Raw genomic sequence first — 18,635 nt, 5'->3', positions numbered from 1 at the left:
GCAGCAACTGCGATAAATCCCCTCGATGGAAGGAAGGTCAGAGCCGATGATGGACTGGGCAGTGTTTACTACTTTTTGTAGTCTTTTCCTCTCCAGGGCGCTCAAATTGCCGAACCAAGCCACGATGCAAACGGTCAGTATGCTCTCGACTGTGCACCTGTAGAAGTTAGAGAGAGTCTTCCTTGACAATCCGACTCTCCGTAATCTTCTCAGGAAGTAGAGGCGCTGATGAGCTTTTTTGATAATTGCGTTAGTGTTCTCGGACCAGGAAAGATCTTCAGAGATGTGCACTCCCAGGAATTTGAAGTTCTTGACCCTTTCAACCATCGACCCGTTGATATAAATGGGGCTGTGGGTCCCCCTCCTACTCCTTCCAAAGTCCACAATCAGTTCCTTGGTTTTGCTGGTGTTGAGGGCCAGGTTATTTCGCTGGCACCATATGGACAGTTGCTCGATCTCTCTTCTGTATTCTGACTCATCCCCATCAGTGATACGCCCCACAATAGTGGTGTCGTCAGCGAACTTGATGATGGAGTTCGCACTGTGGTTCGCTATGTAGTCATGGGTATAGAGTGAGTACAGCAGGGGGCTGAGCACACAGTCTTGAGGTGCTCCCGTGCTGATTGTTATCGAGGCTGACACATTTCCACCAATACGAACAGACTGTGATCTGTGGATGAGGAAGTCGAGGATCCAGTTGCAGAGGGATGCGCAGAGACCCAGTTCTGCGAGTTTGGTAACCAGTTTGGAGGGGATGATTGTGTTAAATGCCGAGCTGTAATCAATGAATAACAGCCTGACATATGAGTTTTTGTTGTCCAAGTGGTCCACTGCAATTTCTTGTGGTCTTGGATGGAGATGTTCCCAAACCACGTTGCGATGCATCCCGATAAAAGGCAGCATCTCTGCAGAACATGTATAGATGATGTTTTGGGTCGGGATCCTTCTTCAAAATAAATATACAATACATTGAGGCACAAGAAACTGCAGATGCTGCAATCCAGAGCAAATCACAAAGTGCTGGAGTAACAACGGCTCAGGCAGCATCTGTGGAGAGAATGGACAGACAATATCTACAATAAATTGAAGCAGCTGTTTCTTAAATGCGGAAGCAGTAATTTGAACAGAGATAACTACATCTATCTATATTACTAAAAGTCTGATCTTGACCACATCTTGTTGTTCTGTATATTGATTTTAGAAAAAACGCTGCCACTTCCGGCTGTGATTTTTGGCCATCTTACTCAGAATCCCCTTCCGCTGCGCAGGACAAGAGGATTTTTCCCATCGATGAAAAATAAATTCACACTGAACTGTGAGTGTGGTTTTATGGTGGTTTCACCCTGGTGAAATGGTATGAAACTGCACTTGAATTTGGTTGTCTTGCACCCTGCTTGAAGTGGTAGGAAACTGCACTTGAGTTTGGTGGCCTTGCACCCTGCTTGAAGTGGTATGAAACTGCACTTGAGTTTGGTGGACTTGGACCCTGCTTGAAGTGGTATGAAACTGCACTTGAGTTTGGTGGACTTGCACCCCTGCTTGAAGTGGTATGAAACTACATTTGAAATTCGTGGCCTTGCACCCTGCTTGAAGTGGTATGAAACTGCATTTGAATTTGGTGGCCTTGCACCCTGCTTGAAATGGAATTTCACGGAATAGCCGTGTCAACTGCCAGCCCACCAGCCGTGAGTGAGCTGCCAGCACATCAGGCTTGAGTGACTGAGCTGCCACTCCAAGAATCCGTTTGGCCCACAATGTTCATACTAGCCCTCTGGAAACTAGTCCCTACAGCCCACAACACCCATACTAGCGCTCCAGAAAGCGCCCCCCCCCCTGTGAACATGGGACCTCCCGTGTGAACATGGGACCCAACGGGTCCCACTTAGTCTAGTTTTTATATATATATATATATATATATATATACATTTATATACTGAGTAAAACAAAGTGATGGAGTAACTGAGCAGGTTTGGTAGCATTTGTGGAGGGAATGGACAGGCAATGCTTAATATCGGGACACTTCTACACTGCTACTTTGTGTTATGCTCAAGATTCCAACACCTGCATTTCTTGTATCTAGATTGTGAGGCATACAAAATGTGTGTGTGTGTGTAATATTTGTATGTTTATCGTTGCTTTATAAGTATATAAGAATAGGAATATGTTCTATATAGAACATTGCCTGTCCACCACCGCCACTGATGTGTGGAGCACGTAGTGAATGATGCTGTTGGAGCCAGATACGATAATGTAATTTGAGATACTTTTGGATAGGCACATGGAAAGGAGGGACATGGACCATGTGCAGGCAGATAAGAGTTGCAGTTAGCATCATGATCGGCACAGATATTGTGGGCCGCAAGGTCTGCTCCTGTCCTGTACTTCTATGTTCAAATAATGTGTATGTCCCGTGTTCTCCGGAGATGCTGCCTGACCCGCTGTGTTAATCGAGCACTTTGTTTTCAAGAGATACAAACAACAAGGCGGAGATGAACACAAGGGGGATGTGTTGCGTTAGCGGTGCCTTTAAACACAAAAGGAGGGCGGGCTGTAGGAAATGACGACCACTTTTAAAATCCGATTCATCGCTCTGTGTCATCTCGGTGATTTAGTTCAGCAGCCTGGTTGGACGGCAGAACTAGTGGACCGCAGTGGGAGTAGCATTCAAGCGGGTTTGTCGCTGCTGCATCAGCAAGGATGGAGGTGGCAGTGGACGCCTATCTTGCAGTGCCTTTACTCTTCACCCTTCTGGCCGTCCTGGTGGCTTCTTTGTACCTCAAATTCCGACCTTCGGATGCCAGCGGCAAGGGGGAAGGAGGAGGAGAAGAGGTGAAGAAGAAGGAGGAGGAAGAAGTGAAGGAGGCGGCCGCCAAAGTTGACGAGAGCAAAGCCGAGGATAAGCCCAAAAGCCCGGCTGAGGACGAGAGAGAGCCCGAGGGAGGCAGCGAGGAGCCGGGAGCTGGGAAGCTCGAGCAAGCCAAGGGGAAGCTGACGGTTGAGGACGTTGGAGCGGCGGACAGTCCGGACCAAGAGCTTGCATCTGCCCAAGACAAGGGCAACCAGGCAAAGCAAGAGGTCACTCGCACCGAGGTAGTACCGCATTCCCAAAGAGTACATTGCAAATGGTCTTTCTCTTTTATGTCCCTCCCTACTGCACATTTCTTTATGAGAGAAAAATATTATTGAAAGTTTTTTTTAATTCCACACGCCTCCAGGTGACGTGGATCATATTCGTCCAAGTTTCTAATAGTGGCTAGGATTCGCTCATGGCGTAGTGATTGTTAAACAAAAAGTTGGTATTGTCTGCAACATCTGGTGGTGGTGGGGAGGGAGCGCCGTGCGCTGCTGTGTTGGCACCAGGTCCAATAACCCGATCAATAGCTGAAGACAGCAGCGCACCGAGAGGCAGGCGTTGAGCTGATTAAATTCTATTTAAAAAAATAAAAGGAAAGCACGCAGTTTGATTAATGAAGAGTTTATTTTAAACAAGCTGCACTGTGTGAGTTTATAAACGGGATGCAAAACTGCGTATTATTTTCCCTCGTTAAAATTGGATGCAATTCTGAAATTGGTCAGATTACAGCGAGACAACAATGGTTCTAGTGGGTGTGACGCGCTGTCTGACTGCTCCAAGGCAGTCTGGCACTTAAGCCGGTGACAACCCCCCCCCCCAGCGTCTTGCCTTGCTTCAGCGACTTGTTCCCCTGCCTGCCTTCCCATCTTGTTCAAATTGATTGGTTTCAGTTTGACTTCGAGTTATTTCTGCGACCAAAATGAAGCTTTGCTTAACTAACTAAAGGGCAAGAACTGATTAACTCTCAACCCGATTTTGAGACTTATCCAAATGAAACCACTCCTATGAGAGACTGTTTAAAATCACGTGGAGTAGTTCTCTGGTTTGTGTGTTTGGACCTGGGGAAACGGCTCATTTTCCTGCTCTTGACAGTTTGTGTCTTAACTAGATAGTTGTGATAACTAGGGCCTTTAAAGACTGGGAAGGAGAATTTCAGGCGGAGCCTGGCAGGTAAACTTGGCGATTGGCCACATTTTGGTCTTGATGTAGGACTCGCAGATGTTAAAACCTTGAGAATTGTATAAACAGAATCCAGTTAGTGCTGGAAATATTCCAGTGGAATCAGTTGGATTTTAAATCAATTTAGATTATTGATGTGAACTAGCAATGATTTTCCTTGTATTATTAGACAGAATATTTCAGAATTGTAGCATATTTATCAATGTGCCAGTAAAATGATGTTCTGTTCAGCATCCAGTCTATTTAATTATTCTAATTTGGGAGTGAAATATTTTAATTGCAGGAGATTTAATAAACATTAATTGGAAGAAACATTATATTACATCTTTCCAGGTGAATTTGACATGATGAGGAATTAATATTTTCCATGAGATGTGGGTGGGGTTGGAGCTATGTTCACAGGAACTGACATTTCAGTTTTTTTTAAATGGTTGCACTGAGCAGAAACTAAAAGCTAATTTGGGCTGAGGTGCATTGGGTCTTCAGTAGTTGAGTGAATGATAACAATATGAAGCTTAATTCATGCTGGTTCTGGTTATTTGTGCAACTTTAAACTATGCTGGAAGGGTGACTTGCATGTTTAGAGCTGGTTCCTCTCTGGCTCCAATCTTTTTTTAATCACTGAGCTGAAGTAAAAATGCCCACCCCCTTACCCCTCAAATTTTGCATTGCTGCTGGTATTTGGGGCAACGTGAAGCATTGATCTGAAAGTTCTTGTTTAGGAAAACCTGTCCAGAGTTTCCCCGTAAATGTCCTTTCATAGAAACCATGTTAGACTTTAGGAAGTTTGTTGGGGTTGGGCTTGCATGATTACTTTTCCAGTCTGACTTTCAAAGAATTGTTCTGCTGATCAATACAAACTTGGTACTGAATGATGTATGAACTCAGTGCTGTGAGCAGAAAATTGGCTTCGCTTGAAGGGGTGTTGAGGAATGTTCATGATGCAGGGAGTAGATAGCAATGTCGCTGGTACCACTGAGAAAGGTTTAGGCATCTATATATTCAGAAGTACAATAAATATTAGAGTACAGAATTTATAGTTTTAAACATTTATACAATGCCTGTACACTTATCATTTAAATATGGAAGGCCAGTACCTTATTTCAAATTTGGTGCATTTTGTAAGGTTCAAAACTTGCAACATTAGAGTTGCTTTGTTTGCTGGTGTAGTAACTTTGGCTAACTTATTGAACGAAGGGAATAGATTACAGTGCTCCACTAATGTAAAGTCTAGCTTTTGTGAAGGAGCCTTTTTTTTTTCCTTATCTGGGAAGGTGAACCCCAATGGGCTCCTTGCTTCTGGTTAGAGGAAACCTGACAGGAATTTTTCTTTGCAGTGTAGGAGGCTGAGGGGTGATCTTATTGAGGTGTACAAGATCATAAGGGACATGGATAAAGTGAAAGCTCAGTCTTTTTCCCAGTGGAAAGCATTCCCAAACCAGAGGGTTAAGGTGAGAAGGGAAAGATTTAAGACGGACCTTAGAAGAGGGATGGAGGGTTTAGCTTGGAGGATAGTTTCCCATCTGAAATAAGCTACTCGTGGAAGCTCTAGATACAATGACTTAAGTGACATCTGGACAGTTAATGGATAGGAAGGGTTTAGAGGGCTATTGGGCAAATGCAAGTGAATGGCACTAGCCCAAGATGTAAACTTGGTTGACCTGGGCAAGGTGGGCCAAAGGGCCTGTTTCCCAATTGTATAGCTCTATGACTGAGCTCAAAATCCAAATTTGATTTTTTTTTAAATGTTATTTCAAGTATATTGATAACCTAGTTTTGTTAGAGCAAGTGTAACTTTATCCATGTGATACATGTTTCAGGATTAGTACAAGATTAGCACAATAACATGATTTGTTAGTTGCATAATTGTCAAACACTGAGCAGCCAAGTCCAAAGGCAGGTCATTAATAAGCAAGGTAAAGATACTGTACTACAGCCTATAACATGTCTTCTTGGCAATTACAGCAAGATATACCAATTTTCAATAACCCTGAAGAATGCAGCAAGAGCTTCTAAACAGTACGTTTTTGAGTATCTCTCCTTCACTGCACCTGTGGAGGGAATGGACAGACGATGTTTTGATTCCAAACCTTTGTTTGTTCTTTAGACTGAAGGGTTCTGACCTGAAACGTCATCTCTCCATTCTTTCCAGTGGCTGCCAGACTTGGTGAGATCCTCCAGCAGTGATTTTATTTGTTCCAGATTCCAGCATCTGCAGTACATTGCTGCGCCATTGAAACTAATAGTTTACTATTACCCTTCCCTTATCGAGTTGCCGGGAACTAAGGCACAGAAACAGGCCCTTCAGCACATCTTGTTCATGCTGAATAAGTTGGCATACTCTGCTAGATCCTGAAATATTATTCATTCCAGCACCTGCAGTTTCTTGCGTCCCCAATTGTTTAAGCCTTGCTTGTGTTTAACTAATTTGATTTATTTGGAGCTGAGTTAATGAGCATACTGCAGTGCACATGGCGTGCTTGAGTTTCCAAAGGGCTTTAGGTAAAGTGCTGCCACAGACATATGGGCAAAATTAAGCACATGGCACAAAGGGATATTGGTAACCAATTTCATATCCATGCTAAATAATAGGCAGGAGACTCAAGATATGGCAGTGCTCAGGGATTCATGTCAATGTAACTTTTTTGTATTAACGGTTTAAACTTGGAAAGGTTGATGCAAGTCACATTCTACATTTGCAGAAGACAAAACATTGCAATACTAATCACAAAGTGTGAAGTTGCTGATTATAACAAGATAGCAGCTGGTTGAAATGACCAGCAATGCTAATCAAGTTTTTAATGTGCAGAAATGTTGAGCAAACATCTTGGTAGCAGGAATAAATAACGTAGAATAAATTGTGTAGGAGCTTGGGGTCCCAGGGGTATGTGTACAAATCATTGAAAGTGGTGGGGCAGTTGTGGGAATAGGTATTAAAGTTTACCAAAATCTGGGCTTCATCAGTGGAGGCAGAGAGTAAAAAGTTGAGAGATTATTGCTGAACCAAAGCCTCTAATCTAAACTCAACTGGATACCACTATTAATGGTTGAATATGAAAGCTTTGGATGAATGACTACAAACACAAGGATGGATTAAAGGCTGTGGTATTTTTCATTAGAGAGAACCAGGGAAGATTTGATCCTGTGTGCATTAGGAGTCTGGACAAGGGGATCTGGAAGGCGATTCCCTTTGTATTTGGATTAGCGGTCACGTTTACAAACTATAGGGGAAGAGAATTGACAAGAAGCGTATTGCGCTGTGTTTTGTAAACTTTAATGCACTGTGGTCTTCAAGGGAATTGGATAATTAGATGGGAGAGACTTTGAAAGAAGGGCTTGGCATTGGAGCATTGTTGTAGTGCTGGACCAGTGGTGTTATTGGACAGTACCCCTATTTTGTATTTTAACTATTGGATTCAAAGATTTATTCTTAAAACTGGTATACTTTTCTAGTGATGCAAATAATGCTCAATTCTTAAATGGGACAGTAAAAACTCTTATCTCGAGTGTCCATAGCTCTGATTATTTTTTTTCTGGAAGAAGTGTATTCGCATCCTTGAACAAGCAAGCACTCCACAGCCAGAGCTTTTTATTTTGTGGTTGCCAATAAAGGGAACCCGAGTTGATTTTATATTGGCAAAGTATCTCAAATAGGAGACCTTTTTATATAGATGTAGTTGCCCAGGGCACCTTTAACTTGTGCATTGGCAATAATTCTTCCTCTTAAACCACCATCACCGTTATTTTTGCTTGCATCAGGGTGGTAGCCCTGTGGTAACAGGGTCCTGTGAGGTCCTTGGGTCAAGGAAGCTTTAAATCAGTTTATGTTTTTTATCTTAGCGGGAAGTTTTCTTTGTAAATGTCTTGTCCGTTTAGGCTCATTTTGCCTATACTGCTGGTCGCTATTTAAAACTGATGTATAGAATTTTTAGGATGAATCTCAGGAATTCTCTTTCCTAGAAGGTTATAAAGATGAAGTATTGGCAGTATTAAATATGAAGGGGAATGATTGGCGAATGAAGGGTCATGGAGGACTGGGGTAGCTTTATTGAATAGCAAGGCAGGCTTGGAGACTGGCTAATCCTGCGGTTAAAGTCTGTTCGATCCTTGGAATTTTAGCTGCTCAAATAATAGTGGACACTAATTTTGTTTCAACATCTTGTTGATGGTATATTGCAGATACTCAAGAGGGTTTATATTGGCACCATACCCACATTGTTCAATTGCCTGTCTTATTTTTTTCCATTTCAAGCACATCTGTAACATAGAGGGGCAAACTCCAAAAGATATTAAAGCTTGCCTTTTTAGAAGTGAAGACAGATTGGCGATGATGACACTGGAACTGCAAATGCTGGAATCTTGAGCATAAAACAAACTGCTGGAGGAACCTGGCAGGTCAGGCAGCACCTGTGGAGGAATGGATGGATAATGCTTGGGTTTGGGACCATTCTTCTGACTGATGGAGTTGGGGGGGGTACAAAGTTGGGAAAGGGAGTTGGTGGTATAAAGCCTGGCAAATAATAGGTACACAAAAATGCTGGAGAAACTCAGCGGGTGCAGCAGCATCTATGGAGCGAAGGAAATAGGCAACGTTTCGGGCCGAAACCCTTCTTCAGACTGATGGGGGTGGCAGGGAGAAGAAAGGAAAAAGGAGGAGGAACCCGAGGGCTGAGGAAGGGGAGGAGACAGCAAGGGCGAACAAAATTGGGAGAATTCAATGTTCATGCCCGCAGGATGCATACTCCCCTAGCGAAATATGAGGTGCTGTTCCTCCAATTTCCAGTGTTGCTCGCTCTGGCCATGGAGGAGACCCAGGACAGAGATGTCGGATGGGGAATGAGAGGGGGAGTTGAAGTGCTGAGCCACCGGGAGGTCAGGTTGTTTATTGCGGACCGAGCGGAGGTGTTCGTCGAAGCGATTACCCAGCCTCCGCTTGGTCTCACCGATGTAGATCAGCTGACATCTAGAGCAGCGGATCTGGACCATTTCCGACACTTCCGACACTTCCCTACCAGAGTCCCCCTAGTCCTCACCTTTCAACCCACCAGCCATCACATCAGGGTGGGGTGGGGAGGGGGGGGGGGGGAAGAAACAGCAATGCAGATGCTTGGACTAACCACAAATCCATAAAGCCAGAAGCAGATAATCTTCAGCTTAATGTTTTTAAATCGGAAAGGCTAACCTATATCGTTGTTTCTTCAACCACAGGAAGAACATTTGCTTGCCTACTTTAAGTCCTTGCAGTTGCCAATAGTTTGCAAACACTTGCCAGCGTGATCTGTAATATCCAGAGCACCTGGAATATTTTAATAATTTGCATATGAAGTTATCAACGGTCAGAAAGACAGCTGCCAGCTATCAAGAATGATATTCAAATAGACTTTAAAAGTGGCAGAACAAAGCTATCCAGTGTACAAGAGTAAGGAAAGGCAAAAGAAAGGCAAAGAAAGTTAATACATTTCTAATCTGGAAAAAGATCACTTCTTGGCCATAGCCATTAAAACTTCAATTGAACAATTAATCTGAAATGTCTTGGCAACTAGAGAGAGGAAGATTTAACGTTCAAAATCCAAGAAACTGCAACACTGGTTTTCAACCAGTTTTTAAATACAAAATGCATCAAATTAAATGCATTGAAATACATTATGTGCAAACAATTTCTCATTGAACAGCTATAGGCATTAAAGTAGTCAAACCAAACAAACAAAAAACAAGTGATCTTACCACCCAACTCCTCTACACATTCCCTTGAAAACAAAGATAGTGTTAAAAGATTAATTTCCAAAGTTCACTCAATTACAGGCTTTAAAGCACAGTAGCACTATTGACAATAGTTGCAATAATGAATTATGATTAACTTCAACCCTGAAGACATACACTAGGTATTACACAGATGTGGTTCTTCTGAATCTACTTCAAGAGATACATGTGCCTTGGCTTTATAGAGAATGAAGATATTCCCATATTTTAGTCAATATTCATCTCAAGCCAGCATGGAACAGTTCTCATTAACACAGCTTGCTGCATGCAATGTGGCACTTTTCTACAGTACATTATATTCCTGTGTTACCTGCTTGCAGTCAAGGCTAAATAATAATCAACTGATCACTTATCTGGATGCCTTCCCTTACCCCATTACCTCCTTTTGTAGAACCTTGCTCCAATGTATTTTGACAGAGTACAGTAGCAGTGGTTGAATTACTGATGCCAGGATTGAGAGAGAAGTAGAATCCACCAAAACATGAGAATTCACACCCAAATTAAATCTTCACATGGATCAATTGTGACCAGAAATGTGTAGGAAGGAATCCAAATTGCCCCTTGATACTGATCTGCACATGATATCTTACTGCCATTTTTAACTGAATGGATGTTAGGTTGGGCTGAAGGGCCTGTTTCTGTGCTGCAAGACTCTGATAATGAAAATCAGTTCCATTTGCAACTCGGGAAATAATGAACACCTGTCTACTGGCACAAGACTGTCAACATTCAGGCACAAGACTGCAACTGATGAGTAGCAAGTAACTGTGAAGCCACTGACCAGAATATAAACTAGACCAGCCAAATACTGCCAGACAGAGACTGGGTGATCAATCAAGCCAGGTGACTGCAGTGATCAAAGTACCTTCCCATATCAAAGCTTTGCACCATCAACAAGTCATACAGCATATTTTCAATAAGTGTTAGAGAAATTCAGTGGGTCAGGCAGCATCTCTGGAGAACATGAATAGGTCTGAAGAAGAGTCCTGACCCAAAACATCACTGATCCATGTTTGAGAGATGCTGCCTGGCCTGCCGAGTTACTAGCATTGTCTTTTTGTAAACTGGCATCTGTAGGCCCTAGTGCCTACGGTATATTCTCAGTCTGCCTTAAAGAGTTCAGCTTCAACATCCCTTGAGAACATTGATACGAGTAAATAGTAGGGCAGCAGATGCATGGGAATGTCATCTTGATCATCTCCAGAGGCCACAAGCAAACTAGAATGCCAACACGTCATTCTGCACAAGTAGCTTGCAAATCAACAGCATGACATTGAATTCTCAATTTTCAAGTAACACACCACTATCCCTCATTCCTCTGCACCTCATCCCAGTGCACAGATTTCTCCCACCCTCAGTTATCTTCATCCCTCCATGCATCCATCTCCCATCCGAGTCCCATACATTTTATCCCCTCCCCATCTTCCTGTCTTAACATTTCACTCCCTTTTTATTCTTTATCAGACACCCTTTTCACCTTCAGCCTTTGTCACTTACTCCACCCATTGCCAACTACCCATCCAACCTCACCTATATCCATCTATTATTTGCCTGTTGGAGGATATGCAGGTGAACATCTGTCGCACCTGGAACGACTGCTTGGGTCCTTGAATGGAGTCGAGGGAGGAGGTGAAGGGACAAGTGTTGCATCCCTTGAGGTTGCAACGGAAAGTGCCCGGGGAGGGTGTGATACGGGAGGGAAGGGAAGAATTGACAAGGGAGTTACGGAGGGAGCGGTCTTTGCGGAAGGCAGACATGGGGGGAGATGGGAAGATGTGGCGAATGGTGGGGTCACGTTGGAGGTGGCGAAACTGGCGGAGGATTATTTGTTGTATGTGATGGCTGGTGGGGTGAAAGGTGAGGACTAGGGGGACTCTGCCCTTGTTGCGAGTGGGGGGATGGGGAGCGAGAGCAGTGTTGCGGGGTATGGAACAACGGTTCAGTAATTCAACCACTGCTACTGTACTCTGTCAAAATACATTGGAGCAAGGTTCTACAAAAGGAGGTAATGGGGTAAGGGGAGGCATCCAGATAAGTGATCACTTGATTACTATTTAGCCTTGATTGCAAGCAGGTTATACAGGAATATAATGTGCTGTAGAAAAGTGCCACATTGCATGCAGTATTAATGAGAACTGTTCCATGCTGGCTTGAGATGAATATTGACTAAAATATGGGAATATCTTCATTCTCTATAAAGCCAAGGCACATGTGTCTCTTGAAGTAGATTCAGAAGAACCACATCTGTGTAATACCTGGTGTATGTCTTCAGGGTTGAAGTTAATCATAATTCATTATTGCAACTATTGTCAATAGTGCTACTGTGCTTTAAAGTAATTGAGTGAACTTTGGAAATTAATCTTTTAACACTATCTTTGTTTTCAAGGGAATGTGTAGAGGAGTTGGGTGGTAAGATCAATTGTTTTTTGTTTGTTTGTTTGGTTTGACTACTTTAATGCCTATTGCTGTTCAATGAGAAATTGTTTGCACATAATGTATTTCAATGCATTTAATTTGATGCATTTTGTATTTAAAAACTGGTTGAAAACCAGTGTTGCAGTTTCTTGGATTTTGAATGTTAAATCTTCCTCTCTCTAGTTGCCAAGACATTTCATATTAATTGTTCAATTGAAGTTTTAATGGCTATGGCCAAGAAGTGATCTTTTTCCAGATTAGAAATGTATTAACTTTCTTTGCCTTTCTTTTGTCTTTCCTTACTCTTGTACACTGGATAGCTTTGTTCTGCCACTTTTAAAGTCTATTTGAATATCATTCTTGATAGCTGGCATCTGTCTTTCTGACCGTTGATAACTTCATGTGCAAATGATTAAAATATTCCAGGTGCTCTGGATATTACAGATCACGCTGGCAAGTGTTTGCAAACTATTGCCAACTGCTAGGACTTAAAGTAGGCAAGCAAATGTTCTTCCTGTGGTTGAAGAAACAACATTATAGGTTAGCCTTTCCGATTTAAAAAGATTAAGCTGAAGATTATCTGCTTCTGGCTTTATGGATTTGTGGTTATTCCAAGCATCTGCATTACTGTTTCTTCCTTCTCACCCCACCCCACTCTATATTGAAATAAAGCCTTCAGTGGTTGGTTTTGGGGTGAGCCAGAAGCAGCGCTTAATACTTTGCTTTAAACAGTGATGGGCGATAGTGAAAATATGACGCTTTTTAAGTCTCAACTTTGTACTCCTTTGAGAGAATTTTAATCTGCATCTTTCACAACAGTTGCAGCTTCACTGGTTTGGAAAGGAATAGAGTTTACTGGCTTGGCCACTTCTTGCATTTATACATTGTAATGATCCCCCCCTAACTGAATTTTTATGTAACAATCCCTCTTCCTATTACTCCTATCCCTTCCTCCAGTTTTTGGACTTGCTAACTCTTATGATCTGGCAGTGTTATACAAGGCCAGGTTTGTGTAGCCTAATCTAAACCTTGTGTCTGGTTGCATAAGAATATCAGGCTTAATTAAGTTCAGGCAGTGAACCAATTCCTCCGCCTGGCTGTATTTGTGTTAATTGGTTTGTTGAGGAAGTTGACAAAATAAGGAGCTGTGGAAAAGGAGTTTCAACTGGATTTGGGCCAGAATGGCATATCTGCCATTTGGCCAAAAGTGAAATATCTAACAGGTCTGAGCTGCTTGCTGAAACCAGTATCAAAATATCACTAAGGCATGATGTTGGAGGGAATTATCTTTTAACTTGGAGATACAGCACAAAAATAGGTCTTTCAGCCCACAGAGTCTGCGCCGACCAGCGATCACCCTGTACACTCGCACGACCCTACACATTGTGGGCAATTTACAATTAACCTACATGTCTTTGGAGGGTGGGAAGAAATCAGAGCACCCAGAGAACACCCACACAGTCACGGGGATGTACAAACTCCGTACACAGTACCTGTAGTCAGGATCGAACCCGGGTCTCTGGCGTTGTAAGGCAGAAACTCTACCACTGCACCACTGTTGCCCTAAAGGCAAGAAACTGCCATTATACTAAATCCGCAGTTAATTTTTCTAAATTCTTCTAAGAACCAAAACACTTGCATACTGACATTATCCCAATGGGATAACAAATTTGTAACTTAATTTTTTGGCTCTGACAACTTACTGAATTGGGGGATGAAATCTGTGACCATTTTCAATCGGGTGATAAAAAGATGATATTTGCATTTCCAATGTTAAGTTTAGAGATACAGCATGAAAACAGGCCCTTCGCCATGTTGACCATCGATCACCTGTTCACACTAGTGTCACCCCACTTTCATGTCCACTCCCTACACACTGGGGGCAATTTAGAGGACAATTAACTTGCTAACCCGCAAGTCTTTAGGATGTGGGAGGAAACTGGCGCAGCTAGAGGAAGCCCACGCGGTCACAGGGAGAATGTTCAAACTCCACAAAGAACAGCACCCGTAGTCGGGATCAAACCCAGGTCTCTGATGCTGTGACATCAACAGTTCTACTAGCTTTGCCACTGTGCTGCCCAACAATGCATTTGTTAATTAGCTGACCCTTAAGTCTTTAAGGATGAGACCCCATATTAGCTGCATGTACGATGAAACTTTTAGATTGGAGAAAAGAGTCACATGGATCATTGGGGGCGGGTGGGGGGTAGGGTAGGGAGAAGGCCTTGAAGACTCCAATTGCTTTGACTGTAATTGAGGTATACATGGGCAACTAGATGAATACTTGGAATGAATACAGTAAACCCTCATTATAATGGATTATGGGGGAATGGTGTCTGTTATTGCTGATTGTCTGCCTTGACTGAGTAAAGTATTATTGTATAAGTAGTAGAATCAAACAACTGCAGTTCCTGGTTAATACACAAAACGACACAGTACTGCAGTAACTTGGCAGGTCAGGTAGCATCTCTGGGCAACATGAATAGTTGGTGTTTTTCGGATCAAGAACCTTCTTCTGACTCTTGGTCTGGAACTGGGCCTGGAATCTAGACGAGTTGACAGTCACGGCCTGCTGAGGCAAGGATCAACTGAGTCGATGATCATGGCCCACAGGCCGGAGTACAGGTTAGGGTTGGCGGCAAGAGCCAGAGGTGGCATGGGCAGCTGTCGGCAGGTCCATCTGCTAGTATAACCAAAATCCATTCTAAAGAGGTCTGTTAAAATGAAGGTTTACTGTACTTGCAGTCAAGCTTCAGATGTTAGCAGATCTCTGTTTGCAAATCTATCATCATACCAGTTTTAAACCATGAGTTTTGTTAATGCTATCCGTGCAGTGTGAACAATGAAGTCAGTCTTTGGCTTTCCTGTGTATGTCATCCAATTTAGGAAGTGTTTGAGGAATGAGTCTAATATCTGGCTCATGATGCAGAAGTGAGTCACAAGCTGATTTTGGAGGGCCGTTATGTCGTCCAAGTTTGGACTAACCATTTCAACAACTTTAAACTTGAAGGGTACAAGATGGCCCAGGACATGTGGTGCTATTGTGTACTGCCTCAGTATAATCATTTGTATGATTATGCCTGGGTACAGTAAGATTTTGCTGAACTGCATGTAAAAAAGGAATTTTGCACCAAGTTGCATGTTTCAATAAAGTACCATTGAACTTTTGGATTGGTGATTGCAAAGTGCATATTTCTAATTTTGTGAAGTGTACTTTGCTGAAATTCTAAGTGTTTTAATGTCCTGAGGTCTCTGGGTAGATATCATTCAAAATTGTGGCATGAAAGGATTGGTTTACAATGTTAATGAGTAAAATGGTCATTTTTATATGTATTGTGATTTTAACCATGCTTTACATACTTTATAAGACCACTAATATAAATACATGACTACCATAAACATAGCAAATGAATTCTCTAATTATTGAGGCTTGAGTTGGTAAAATTGATAAGGTGTTAATTGGTGCCTGTATTTGGAATTAGTGTCAAGAAGAGACCATGAGGAGCTTCAGTTTTATGATTCAGCATGGAAACAAGCCCTTCGGCCCACAAAGTCCATGCTGATCATTAACACTAGTTCTGTTATACCACTTTTGCATCCTTCCCCTACACACCAAAGGGTGTTTTGTAGGCCAGTTAGCCTACAAAACCACACTCGTTTGGGATGTGGGAAGAAACTAGACCCCTTTGGTGACAAAGAGATGGTGCAAACTCCACACAGAGATCAAACCCTGGTCTCTTGCACTGTGAGTCAGTGGCTCTACCAGCTGTGCCGGTGTTGTAAGTCCATGTGCATTGTTGGCCACATTAATCACCAGGTTTAGGATTCTCTACATACAGACTTGGAACTTCATTCCACCACTGTGATCACATGCTCTTCTGTCTGAAAGATTGGGTGCATCTGTCTTGTCTGCAAACACTTTATAAAATGTGCATTTGTCTACACTCCAATGAATGTATCTCATTGAAATAATGAACCAATTGTTAGATTACATATGCAGTTCTTTGTGCATAATTGTTAGATTAGTTTCGCCAGCTGTGGTACCTCTTCCCACGTCCATACGGCACACAACACAGGATTTGAGTTCTCAGTTCTTTATTTAGCCAACTATAGGAAATGACCACACATAATTTGCTCGATCATCAGTAACTATATGTCATAGCAAATATCTGATGTGGTTTGAAAGCTTTTAAAAGGGGAACTTCTGTATCTGGGTATGACTGAACTAGATAGTTACACAATCTATACATGATCCAGATTTTTATAGCGGATATTAATGCAATACATTGCACAACTCGAGTTCTTGTCTCACATTTTATTCACTTTGCAGTTGAGCAAAACATAGGCCCTTGCTGAGCTGGGTGACTGTGCCATCTTCTACCCAGAGTAGGGAAATCAAGAACCAGGGAACATGGGGTTTAACGTGAGAGAGGAGAAGAATTAATAAGAACCTGAGGGGCAACATTTACCACACAGGTACAGGGTGATGGGTATATGGAATGAACTGCCAAAGCACTTGGACAGGTACATGGAAATACTGTAAGATGCTGCCTTACAGCACCAGAGACCTGGGTTCAATGCAGACAACAGGTACTGTCTATATGGAGTTTGTGCTTTCTCCCTTCTCTGGGTACTCTGGTTTCCTCCCACACTACAAAGACCTACATTTTATAGGTAAATTGGCTTCTAAGTTGTTCCTAGTGTGTAAGATAGTGCTCGTGTATGGGGTGATCATTGATAGGCATGGACTCGGTAGACCGAAAGTCCTGGTTCTATGCTGTATCTCAAGTCTAAAGTATGTAGTGAACCTATCAAAACTCCTTTAGTTCAGTGAGGTAGGGTTGTGGTTAGGCTTAGGCAGTGTAGGTAAGTTAGTGAAATCCATTGGGTTGCTACACATGCATGGATTAGCTAAGGAAAAGCACTTGCTTTTGCTTTCCTTAAAGGATTGAGCGTATGTGATAACATGTTCCACTCACACTAAATGCTGCTTAGATTTCTCAAGTATTGTGAAGTTCTGGTCACCCTACAACAGGAAGGACAATAAAGAAGTTGCAGAAGATTTGTCAGAATGTTGGCTGGAATGGAGGGCTGAAGTTATCAGGAGGGGCTGGTTGGGGCTGGATTTACTCTCTCAAATGTAGGAGGCTGATGGCTAACCTCTTGGGGTTTGTATCATTGATAGAGCCAGTCTGTTCTCCATGGCAGAGGAGTCTAGAACTGAAAGGCTTGGGTGTAAGCTGAAGGAGAAGTCTAAAAGAGATGTGATGGGTAAGCTTTCTTTTCCAGAGGGTGAATATCTGGAATGAGCTGCTAAAGAAGGTTGCAATTGTGTTTAAAAGGCATTTAGACAGGTTCTTGGATAGGATAGTCATTGAAGGATGTGAGTGTGATACAGGTGAAATGGGCTTGTGCAGAAAAACACTCTGATTGGCATGGGCAATGGGCCTTTTGTTGTTGAATCACTTGGGACTGTGCAGCTGTAGACTTAATTTGATGGCTGTTTCTTTGGGATTTCTGCACCAAAGTCTGTACTGGATGCAGTGTTGATTCTATTGAAGTTCAAAACTTGGGCACAGTTTCTCTAGCAGATATTATTTCATCTAGACGAGGTTCAAAATTTCACAACCATGTCTCCTTCTTCTCCAAACGGCCAACTGTGGTTTTGATACCTGCTTAAACTTGCTGGGCGATCTAAAAATGGTTTGGCATGAAGTGAGCTTTTAATCAGTGACAATTTTTATTGGACTGTGTTTAAGCAGGGCTGCCAACATTGGGTGAGAGTTGGGAGTGAGAAATTGCGAGAGACCACGCCCGACGGAGCGTAGTGACTGGGGGGGGGGGAGAGATGTGGAAGGGGGTGCCCCCCCTCCCATTGGTATGGAGCTTTTGCATTTTTCAGCTTGAAATTGTGCAATCTGGTGCATACTGTAGCGAGTCATTTAACTCGCTTGAATGCAATATTTATGCTTTAAATTGGATTAGCTATAAATAAGGTTAGGCTAAATTACATTCCACAGTAGAGCTAGGCTGTGATCAACAGGTGCAGCACATGAATGATCTTGGTATATTCACGTATGGAAATCAGATTATAATCAAACACTTGGCCCATGTTGACCAACCTGGGTCTCACTGCACACCTGGTACTGCTCCTGATCCTGACTCCAGTTGCATATCTTCTCTCATTCCTGACCCTGAGTCCAGCCTTATACCTGGCCCCCTATTCTACCCTAATCATAGCTGCTTACCTGCTTAGGTTCCCAGTGCTGAACACTCCCATTGTCCCAGCTTTGACTGCACACCTGGTACTATTCCAGACCTTGACTTTAGTTGCTCACTTGGCCTTGCTCCTAGCCCCTCTGCACTGACGATATATCTGGCCCACACATAAAGCCCCATATCTGATCCCCTGGACTTAACCTATTAC

The 18,635-nt window shown here is 42.7% G+C and overlaps 1 protein-coding gene across 4 annotated transcripts in view; it reads left to right on the top strand.

The window, feature by feature from the left end:
* Positions 1-2,593: 2,593 nt before the first annotated feature.
* mxra7 (matrix remodeling associated 7) overlaps positions 2,594-18,635 on the top strand; it is a 105,852-nt gene continuing 89,810 nt past the window's right edge. For 2 of the 4 annotated variants that reach the window (XR_004415862.1, XM_033044603.1), the window contains exon 1: positions 2,594-3,090. Coding sequence is in view for 3 of the 4 variants with exons in the window: in XM_033044603.1 (XP_032900494.1) it covers positions 2,698-3,090 (393 nt within the window). In the remaining variant the exon portion in view is untranslated. The remainder of the gene's footprint in view (positions 3,091-18,635) is intronic. The other 2 variants (XM_033044604.1, XM_033044602.1) reach the window with 1 other exon arrangement.

Source organism: Amblyraja radiata, chromosome 26 (assembly GCF_010909765.2).
Source record: "Amblyraja radiata isolate CabotCenter1 chromosome 26, sAmbRad1.1.pri, whole genome shotgun sequence".
Lineage (NCBI taxonomy): Eukaryota > Metazoa > Chordata > Chondrichthyes > Rajiformes > Rajidae > Amblyraja > Amblyraja radiata.
The sequence above is the reverse complement of the archived record's forward strand: the minus strand, read 5'-3'. Positions and strand labels throughout refer to the sequence as shown.